The sequence below is a fragment of the Numenius arquata genome, chromosome 1, assembly GCF_964106895.1.
Source record: "Numenius arquata chromosome 1, bNumArq3.hap1.1, whole genome shotgun sequence".
Classification (NCBI taxonomy): Eukaryota; Metazoa; Chordata; class Aves; order Charadriiformes; family Scolopacidae; genus Numenius; species Numenius arquata.
Window position 1 is genome coordinate 10,024,479 of NC_133576.1, and position 9,961 is coordinate 10,034,439.

A 9,961-nucleotide genomic window follows, 5' to 3' on the forward strand; every position below is an offset into this window, starting at 1 on the left:
TGGGTGTTTTGTTTTTGTTTTTTGTTTTTTGTTTTTTTTCCATAGCTGGGTTGTTGGTTGGTTTTCTTTTCCTTTTAATGGTTAAGTAAATATATATATATATATATATGGGGACCAATCGAGAGAGATACAACTGTGAAATCAGACACGCACGCGGGGTGGGGGTGGGGGGGTGGGAGAGGGGACAAAGGGAGTCACAAGTTGCTACATAAAACTGCCACGTCTAATAGGATGTGCATGAGTTAAAAGTACATCAATTAGAATGGGTGAGGGGAAAGGGGCAGCCACCATCTTAAAAGAACAGTCCCAGCACGCCGGGGGCCCACCTCGGCTCTCCCCGCCGGGCTCAAAGGGGCGGCGGCGGTGGTGGTGATGATGGTGACGACGACGGGGTGGGTGACACGGCGGACCGGAAAACAAAGTCTCCTGGTGCTTTGCACCTCCCGGTGGCCGTGCCCCTTCCCGCCAGCCCTGGGAAAAACACGGCCACCACCTTGCAAACAAGTCTTGGCGGTGCTTTGCAACCCCCCTGCAACATCCCCCCCCCACACACACACCCCCCCCGGCCGGGGATGGCTGGGGACCGGTCCCCTCCGTGCAGGCAGAAGCTTCTGAAGGGGTCCCGTCATGCTGTGTTGGCATCCGAAGGGATGTCGGAGAACGGGGAGCCGCTCGGGCTCATCTGAAAAAAAAATGTTCGGCGTTGCTTTTCTTGTATCGCTAAGCAGTTATCTTACACCTCAAAGAGGGGGTGGGAAGGGAGGTGTGGGGGGGGTGTGTGTTTGAGGAGGCATCTTGGAAAAAAAAAAACAAAAACCAAAAAACACCAAAAAAAAAGGCGCTGTTGGGTTTTGAGTTACTTCTTGGCGGCACCTCCTCCTGGTGGAAGCAGAAAAGGCGGCGGCAGCGCCGTGCACATGAGAAGTCCTGCGACGCTCCGCGCTTCTCAGCGAATGCAACCGTCGCCCCCCCAAAAAAAAACAAACCCACAAAGGGCAGAGCTGCTGCCACCCTGAATTCACCTCCGTCTTCTGTCTGTCCCAGCTCCCTGCAAGGCTGACTCTGCTTCCTTCAGAGCTCTGCTGAAATCAACGTACCGATGGCTTTCCGTGTCCCTTTTAGTGGCGTTTTCAGTCCCCTCCCCACTTGCGCTCCCCTCCACCTTCGGCTCCCAGGATGCCATCCTGTACTTCTTGTCCCCTCTTCTCCTGCCCTCTGCTGCGTGGTGGGATCAGGATGTGTCACGCCGCAGCTTCCCCTCCCCCAGGATTTGGTTGATTGATTGCTCCTCTTGAGAGAAAGACATGATGATGTCACATCGAGAGTAGAAGTCCACTTAAAGGGGTTTGTCACTTTCTTTCTTCAGGTGGCTAGGGTAAAGAAGAGGAAGAAGGTGAGCGAGAGAGAGAAAAGGTCTAGACCCAGACCACGCTGATGGCTTGGGAAGTCCTGGCAAATCCTTGAGGTAGGAGATGCTGTTGAGAAGGTACAACATTGCACCTCTCCCTTCCCCCACGTGCTTCCCCACGCTCTTGGGAAGGCCTCGTCTTGGCCAAAGCATCCAACCCTGGTGAATGTTCGGTATTTTGGCAGGGGTATGTTAGTCCTAACTGTATTAGCATGGGTGAAACACGCAAGTTTACCACCACACACCCCCCAGAGAAGAGGAGCCGAGACCCCAGATGAGATTAGCCACCCAACAGCCATTTGCCAAGAATGACCATCCTGGTGGCCAGCCTGCAGCTGCGCCCCAGTGGCAAAGCATCCCTGCTCCCAGCTGTGGGTTCCAGCCGTGCCACCCACACCAGGGGCAACGCTCCCCTGTCCCCACCGCCTCCGCCACCTCCAGAGCTCCAAGGCTTGACCCCTCTCTGTGAAGAGAGAGGGGTCTCCGCTCGCCCAGCGCCGCAGAGAGAGCGGGTCCATGCACCTGTAGTAATCCTCCTGCGTCGGGAGCGGCACGCCGTGCAGAGGGTGGTGAGCGTGAAGCCACTGCTGCTGCTCCAGGGCCAGGCGCTGCAGCTCAGCCGACTGGGCGTGCATGGCCTGGAGCTGGTGTGCTGCTGACATGGGCGCGGAGAGGGAGCCCGGCAGGTCCCTGTAGGGTGCAGCTGCAGCCAAAGGCAAAGCAGAGAACAAACGAGTTAACCTAACAGCTCCATCCTCACCCACAGCCCCGTAGCTCGGCCAAGACCCTACTGCCCTTCCTTTCCCAGCCCTGCCCGTGTGCAGGACTCGCTCGTCCCCTGGTAGCGCACACCATGCTAAAGCTCTGTTTCGTAGACCTCAGTTTGGTCCTGTGACCCCTCATGGCCACCCTGCCCCTTGGAGCTCTGCCGAGGAGACCAGCAGTCTCCCTGTGAGCATCCTTACCAAAAAGCTGGTGGCGCAGCACTTCGTTCTCATGTAGAGGGTGAGGCAGGAGAGGGTTGGGGATGGTTCCAGCTGGGTACGGTATCCGGGTGAGGTGTGACCCCGAGGCGAGCGGGTCGATAAGAGGGTGAACAGAGGCTGAGGCTGGGAAGAAAAAGATACCACAAGGTAACTGTCGCTCGCTTTGCAAGAGGTAAGACGGAGAAAGGCGCAAGGCACAACAAAACAAGACATGGAGAGGGTCAGCGCGTTGTCAGGGATGGAATGATTTCAAGGCTTGACAACGCAGTACCATCTCCTCCCGAGTGTTAACTCTTTTTGCCTGCGTTGAATTTCACGTGAACCAGCCTGGCATATAGCTCTGTCCCTACACTCCTCAGGGAGAAGAAGTACTGCTCCTTAAAGTCGGTTCTGCAAGGACCTGCTGCTCTGCGACCACGTCTGTACCCAGTATTGTGCCTATCAGTCACCCCGGCTGTCATTCGTGTGCGTACTCATATTGGGTGCTTCCACTTCCAGGTCTCATCCAGGCACTCAAGTTTGCAAGTACTATTCACGGCCAGAAATGCAAGGTACTATTTATATCAAAACTGCTTTTTCCAGTGCTTTTTTTTAGACTCACTGCCAGAGGTGCCCAGCTACGGAGCGTGGGGGCAACGGACATTCAATTTGTACTCGATGCCACCTCTGAGTAGTTTCAGCTGCTTAAGAGCGTCTATCTGTGACTGCCATGAGATCCCACTGACCGCTCACAGTATCTGAGCAGGCACAGCACTTTCTCCTACTGTACTGTAGTTTGGGCTTTGCTTCCCCAAGATTTTCATCCCTAAACATCTTTTTACTTTGCTTTCCAGTAGGATGTGGAAATGTAAGCGACCACCATCCAATTCTGAAGGACAGCAGCCTCCAGTTCCTTAAAATCAGCTCATCTTTTCTCCCATCCCATCCCATCCCATCCCATCCCATCCCATCCCATCCCATCCCACCATCTGCAGCAAGAAGCAAACGAGAGAACCAACATTTCATTGGTCCTAAGGATACTGTCAAAACTGTTGTTTGCAGGGCTCCCACTCCCTCTGCAGAGCCCAGCGTGAGGGATGCAGTCCAGAGTCACCCTGGTAGCCAGTGGGACCCCAGCACTCGTATTGTGTCCCCAGAGATCCAGAACTAAAGGACAACTCTGCTCGCTACTAAGCAGTAAACTCACAGATGCCCCCGATACTTGCAACCCATGTCAGTGGTTTTGGTGGGATGGGAGCAAGGCCAAGGCTGAATGACCATGATGTTGACCGCTTCTGGCTGAAGAGGTGGATCTGGGGCCTCAAAGTCTAGTCTCAGCAGCTTCTGAGCTTCCCCAAGACCAGAGGGAGGGAATGCAAGGAGGGCACAGTAGGAAGGAGAGCAGGGCTTTGTGCAGGGCACCACCACCATGAGGTCCTTACCTGCATGTATGGCATCCTGCTGGTGGAGATGGAGGTGGGAGTGGATGTGGGAATGCTGATGATGATGAGGTGTCACATTGAGCATCTGCAGCCGGGCCAGAGGGTCATTGCTGAGAGCAGCCACCCGCTCGGCGTGCTGGCGCTCAGCCGCCAAGCGCTCGGCGTAGGACATGTCGGGACGAAGGGTCGGGCCGGCTGCCAGCGCCAGCCTCTCCCGCTCCAAGTGGCCCAGCCCTGGGTGGAAGGGAAAAGCGGGATGAAGGCCGGGGGCCGTCTGCAGACTCAGCCCGCCGTGGCGTGGGAACGGATCCATGGCAGCAGCCGGCACGGCGTGGAGCTGCTCCAACTCGGCTGGCTTGACTTCAAAGCCGGGCTTGAGACGTTCCCGCAGGTCCCGATCCCTCAGGTCTCGTTCACGGGCTTCCCGCTCCCTCAGCTCTCGCTCCCGCGTCGCTGGATCGCTGCTGTAGATGGCCGGCACGTTGTACCCCAGCAAGCCCGGGTCGACTGCACCCAGCGGCACGTAGAAAGGGTGGTTGCGGTTGCTGGGGGACATGACATGGGGCCGTGCGTATTCACTGAGGGTGCGCAGAGCCGGGGTGTCGGGGCCCAGGTAGGGGGGAACAGTCGCTACAGCACTGCCCTGCTCAAAGGAGGGGCGGTGGGGAACCGGCCCGAGGGACGAGCACTCAACCGGCCGGCCCTCCTGGGCCATCTTCTGCAAGAGAGCAGAGACACCAGCGTCAGCGTGCCAGCAGGGAGCAGCTGAGGGGTTCCTCGAGCATCCACCCCGGCTGCGCTGCGGCAGCGGGACCCCCAGACCTACCACGCTCCTCTCCAGCTCTCGCTCCTTCTCTCGTTCCCGCTCCTTCTCCCGCTCCCGCTCCCGTTCCCGCTCCTTCTCTTCCCGCGCCTTCTGCTCGGCCTCTCGCCGCACTTTCTCCACCAGGTCTGCCCTCTTCTTGGCCAGCTTGGAGCCATCCAGGGGCACGAAGTACAGGTCCGTGCGGGAGCAGGAGTTGAAGCCGCGGTCCAGGTGTTTGTTGAATCTGGGGATGAGAGGCAAAGATTGTCAGGGCAGAAGGGGCTGGAGGGCAGGGATAGGGATGGGGAGAGGGACAGGGGCAGGCACAGCTGAGCCCGACACCGTGGGAAAGGAAAGAGCATCACGAAAAAGGCAAAAGGGCGCATCTGCAGCCCACGCTCAGGGTGACCTCCCCTTCCCTGCCTCATGAACACCTCCCCAGTCTGGGGACAACCCCCTACCACCCCTTTCCCGACAGCCGCTCCTCACCTGGCTGACTGGCTGGCATGGCTGGGCACATCCACCACCTTGGGGGGCGGTGAGGGGCTGCGAGCAGGGGGCACAGGGCTCTCAGGTGGCTCGTACTCCTCTGACGGCTCCTGTTTGATCTGTGCGGCGCTGAGGGGGAGAGGGGGTGGCGGGGGGGCCGGGGCAGCCATGCTCCCTGGCAGGGGTGGTGGGGCAGAGGGGGCGGGCGAGGGGGCTTTGTAGCCCCCCGCCACAGGGGAGGAAGCCACCCGGTAGCCAGGAGGGGTGGCTGCCCGGAAAGGGGCAGCCGAGGAAGCCGGAGGCGAGCCTGGCTTGTAGGGAGCTGGGGGCTGGAAGGTGGGGACGGGGGAGGCCGCCCGCTTCCCATAGGGGGCCACGGCCGAGGGTGGTACTGGGGGCGAGACTGTCTTGTAGGGGGCCGCGGAGGGGGAGGCCATGGTGGCGATGACCGTGGAGAGGGTGGTGGCAGCGGAGGTGACCGGAGGGCCGGCCCCATGGGCAGGGGAGGGGGGTGGTGGCGGGGGGAAGGTGTAGGTGGCAGGACTCTGCCCCGGAGGGTGAGCGCACATGCCAGGGTAGCTTCCCTGGGAAGAGGCAGCGGAGGAGGAAGAGGAGGAGGAAGAAGAGGAGGAAGAAGAAGAGGAAGAAGAGGAGGAGGAGGAAGAAGAGGGAGCTGCTGCGGCAGCCGAAGGAGCCTGGCTGTAGGCAGCCTGGCTGTGGGGGGGGTAGAGGCGCAGCCCATAGGTGGCATGGGAAGGGTGATGGCTGTTCGACTCCAGGCCGTGGGGGTAACCCCCGGGAGGCTGGGGGGGAGCTGCAGCTGCTGGGGAGACCCCCCCTCCGCTCCCGTGGCCGTGGTGGTGCTGCTGGGGGGGCTGCTGGTGATGGGGGGGGGGCTGGCCAGGGAAAGGGGAGGCGGCAGGGTGGGAAGCGGCGTTGCCCAGGGGGCGGCTGTAGGGGGGTGGGCCCTGGCTCCAGACGGGCTGGGAGGGGAGGGAGGGCTGGGTGTACTTGGGGGGCTGGCTGGAGACGGAGAGGCCACTGGGTGGGGGGAAGGAATGGCCGTAGGAGGCACTGTAGCTGGGCAGGGACTGGGCTGGGGGGTACTGGGCCGAGGAGCTGGAGGGGGGCAGCGGCGGCGGGGCATAGGGGTAGCGAGAGGGGGCCAGGGCCGGTGCCTTGTCCTGCCCCATGCCGTGTGGGGAGGGAAGGTGGCCGCTCAGGGCCTGCCCCACCATGCCCGGGGAGCTGGAGGCGGCCACCGCGTTGTTGAGGGGGCGCAGGGCTGGGGGGGGAGGCAGATTGGCGGAGACGTGGGGGAAGGAAGGGGCTGAAGCTGGGGGGGCAGCCGGAGGGTTGGCGGGGGGTGTCTTTTGAGGGGGGAGACCCCCAGCCACCGATGCCAGCGAGATGGGGGTGGTGGGTGGCGGATTGTGCTTGGCGCTGAGGGTCTGCTCGCGACCCCCTGGTGCGGGGAGACCCCCCACTCCACTGGCAATTTTGGCCCCAACCTGGACCACGTTGGCTGTAGGGTAAAGAGAAGCATGAGTAGAGGAGGAGGAGGAAGAGGAGGAAGAGGAGGATGAGGAAGGGGGAGCAGAAGGGGCAGCAACAGCAGAGGAGGAGGAGGCGGCGGCGGGTGTCTGCGGGGCTTGAGCCTGGAAGATGCGGGAAGCCTGGCCCTCCAGCTGGGAGTGGTAGCTCCCTGCTGGGGGTCCCTGGGGGTGCACCTCACCCGGGAGCCCAAAGCTGGGCTCGGGTGGACGGGCCAGGCTGTCGGGCGGGGGAGCTACCGGTGGGCTCTGGGGGAAGAGCGGAGGGTGGTGGTAGGAGTGAGACGGCCCCTGGGACAGCACGGAGGAGGAGTCGGAGTCATTCTCCACGCTGCCAGGGCTGTAGACGCTGGGTGAGGTGCTCCTGTTGTCCTGGTCAATGTCCCGTGGGTCACTGCTCATCTCATCGTTGAAGCTGTGGCCATCAAGGCTGTCAACATCGGACGGGGATGGAGGACAGGGCAACTCCTGAAGTAGGAAGGAGGAGAAAGGCATTATGTGGCCTCCCAGACCATGCACGACACATTTCAAGTTCCCAGAGAACTTGCTTTCTGACCTTTCTCTGCCAGCCCCAGCACTAGAAAACCCCAAAGAGGGAAGGAGACATCATCTGGCAAGGTATAAATAACACCGGTCCTCCTGCCTCCCCTCCAATGCTCTCAGGTTCTTCATGAGCACCCCACACTCAGGAAGGAGGTGATGATGGGTACCTTGTGTACAGAGGCAGCGAGGGAGGGCAGGGAACTGTTACAGATGAGTTAATAGATACGAAGGTCCTAGCACCACAACCACCGGTGATGGGCTATTGGCCAGGGTATGATACCAGCAGGTGGCATGGAGCAGCAAGCACCACAGTGCAGCCAGCACAGCCCAGCACAGCCCACAGACCCAGAATCGCTTTTCTTGTCCCTGAAGAGCTCTCCCTGGGTGATGAGACCCTCTCCCCTCCAGCACCCTCTCACTGCCCCGCTCCTTACCTCCCAGAGCCCCCCCTGTGCTTCCCAATCCCTGCTCCTCCCCACCACCTCTCGCCTTGAGCAATGAAGCTCCGGTGATTGAACAGTTAGCATGGACATTAAATAAGTGCCACTCTTGAGCCCTGGGGCTTACAAGAGAGGCTAAACTGAAAAAAAGACCACTGTTGAGCTGAACGGAATGTCCATGTGGAGAAATGTGTAACCACAGCAGTTTAATTCCAATGACCTCATAACACGAGCAAATATCCCCATGTTTGCAGGCCCTTAAGGCCAGTTCCCTGAACACGCTACCGGGGAACTGAGAAGAGCAAGATCCAAGTCTTCCTCCAACCATCTGACCACTGATCCAGCCCAGTACTGCCAGCATTTTGGAAAAGCTCTTCCACAACCATGCAGAGCGTGCTCCTGAGCAGGTTTTGCACAACCATCACCCAGACCCCACCAAGACTTAAGTACCTCTACACTGCTCTGGGGGAACCAAAGAGGCTGAGTCTAACCTGACCGGCAGCTGCACGCAGAGCCAACTTCTTGCCACTGAGCAGAGCCTGGCAGACCACATGCCCAGCTCCGAGAGCAGGGCAGTCCCCTCCAGACATGGCAAAAGAGACGGAGAGCCTCCATCTGCTCAGCCGTCACTCCTGGTCGCATTTTTGTAGCCAGGCAGATGCCATTTAGGTTGGAAGAGCTGCAGTGTGGATCTCAAGGTGCCAGGGCTCCCAAGCAGTGGGAACCTCAAGCCGGGCAGGTGTGAGCAGCACAGGTAGGAAAGAGGAGACTCCTTTGACCTGGACCCAGGACACACCAGCAATTATAGCGGAGGCAACTCACCTCGGTTTTGGTTTTTTTGGGAGCGTTGGTGTCCTCCCCTTCACTCTCCGAGATCTCTTCTGTTCGGCTCTGCTTGCTGCCCTTGGGGGTGCAGGATTCCTCCACCCGACCCTTCTGCAAGGCAAAGGAGAACAGGGAGGCGGGAGGGTCACGGGGAAACTTCCCACCCTGACAGACCTTCACAGGCTGCAGCAGGTGAGACACTGTCACCACAGCGCGTGTTGAAGAGCTTAGCAGTGCAACACTGAGCCAGAATATGGCAAAAATTAGCACTAAACAGGGTTGGTGAGACCAAAGACCAGTTCTTGGGAGATGACAGGAAGTGCAAGATGCTGCAGGTGAGAGGAAAGAGGGATCCCACCCATTCCAGAGAGCTAGCCCAGCATGGGTTCCTGAATGGATCCCTTCTGATATGCATCCCTGGATCCCCAAACAGATCCTACCCAGTCTAGGCAGCCCTTGGGCACCCCACGCTTGCGTACGAGTTTATACTACCTTTGTCGCTTGTCGGGATTTCTCAGCCTTGCCATCACTGCTGGAGGTGCTGACTCCCCCGGGGGAAGCTCTACCCCGTGACCTGAGCTCCTCTCGGGGCCCTGGAGTCTCTTTCTTCCGTCCGCTCCGCATTGACATCTAAGAGAGGGACCGCTGGATCAGTCCTGCGTTGCATCTCCCTCCACTCCTGCCCTGTCCCCAGCCTCTCAAAGCCCCCAAACCCCTGGCACTCCGCTACGCCAAACTCGCGTCCACGAGCTTTGCTGCGAGCCTCAGTCCCAACCCACAGCTCCAGCTTGGCTCCGGTGTCCCACCCCACCTCTCCCATCTCACGTACCGAGTCCTTGTTCTGTCGTGTCTTCATTCTTTTGGGTGTGGGACCCCCATTCTCCTTGGCCCGGTTTGATGAAAACATAAATTTTTATCACGCTGCACCCCCCTTCGGCTGTCCCCGGGGAGGTGGAGATGGGCAAGAGCAGTTCTTCTGAAAGGAGGGCTTACACGAGCAACACAACAAGATCCCAGTGAATCCTGGAAGGCAGACAAGGAGACGAGAGGGGAGAAAGAGTGAGCGGGACATCCTTTTGTGGTCTGCTACAGAAATATGACAAAATTAATAAGGCTTCCTTAATTATTACTTACAGATGCAAAGATCTTTACCAAAAATACAATAAATTTTCCCAGCAGAAGGGGAAAAGACTTGGCCACTGTCACATCTGATTTCCAATTTCTAGGAGTGACACCCACATGATGCAAGGCGGGCAGCCCTCAAAAAAATTTTTGGATGAAGCAAGGAGGAATGGTTATCAGTATGTTGACTGCCCTCTGAAATAATTTAAGTACTTCCATTTCCTTGTTTATTTGATCTTCAGAGACAGAGCGGAAAAGGAAAATAATGGGAAAGTGCTTTAAAATGTTCCTAATGACAACTTTTCTGACTTCCTAAGTTCCTCTTTGCACTTGTTGTCAGCGCAGTAAGTTGCACTAGCCTTAACTGGC

General features: G+C 58.7%; 1 protein-coding gene across 1 annotated transcript; it reads right to left on the minus strand.

Moving 5' to 3' along the window:
• Positions 1 to 39: 39 nt before the first annotated feature.
• ATN1 (atrophin 1) lies at positions 40 to 9,478 on the minus strand. Its single transcript, XM_074152482.1, has 9 exons — positions 9,300 to 9,478; positions 8,963 to 9,100; positions 8,468 to 8,581; positions 5,110 to 7,130; positions 4,642 to 4,864; positions 3,816 to 4,533; positions 2,374 to 2,517; positions 1,931 to 2,111; positions 40 to 1,370 (listed from the first exon to the last, which is right to left on the minus strand). Exons 1-9 carry the CDS (start codon positions 9,375 to 9,377, stop codon positions 1,337 to 1,339), a joined length of 3,651 nt encoding a protein of 1,216 aa, XP_074008583.1. The 5' UTR covers positions 9,378 to 9,478; the 3' UTR covers positions 40 to 1,336.
• Between the last annotated feature and the right edge of the window lie 483 nt (positions 9,479 to 9,961).

Coding starts and splice junctions, on each gene's coding strand:
- ATN1 (XM_074152482.1), bottom strand. CDS start 9,377: ATGTTTTCATCAAACCGGGCCAAGGAGAATGGGGGTCCCACACCCAAA. Junction 9,101..9,299: donor CACGACAGAACAAGGACTCG/GTACGTGAGATG, acceptor TCCCTCTCTTAG/ATGTCAATGCGGAGCGGACG. Junction 1,371..1,930: donor ACGCAGGAGGATTACTACAG/GTGCATGGACCC, acceptor TCTTTACCCTAG/CCACCTGAAGAAAGAAAGTG.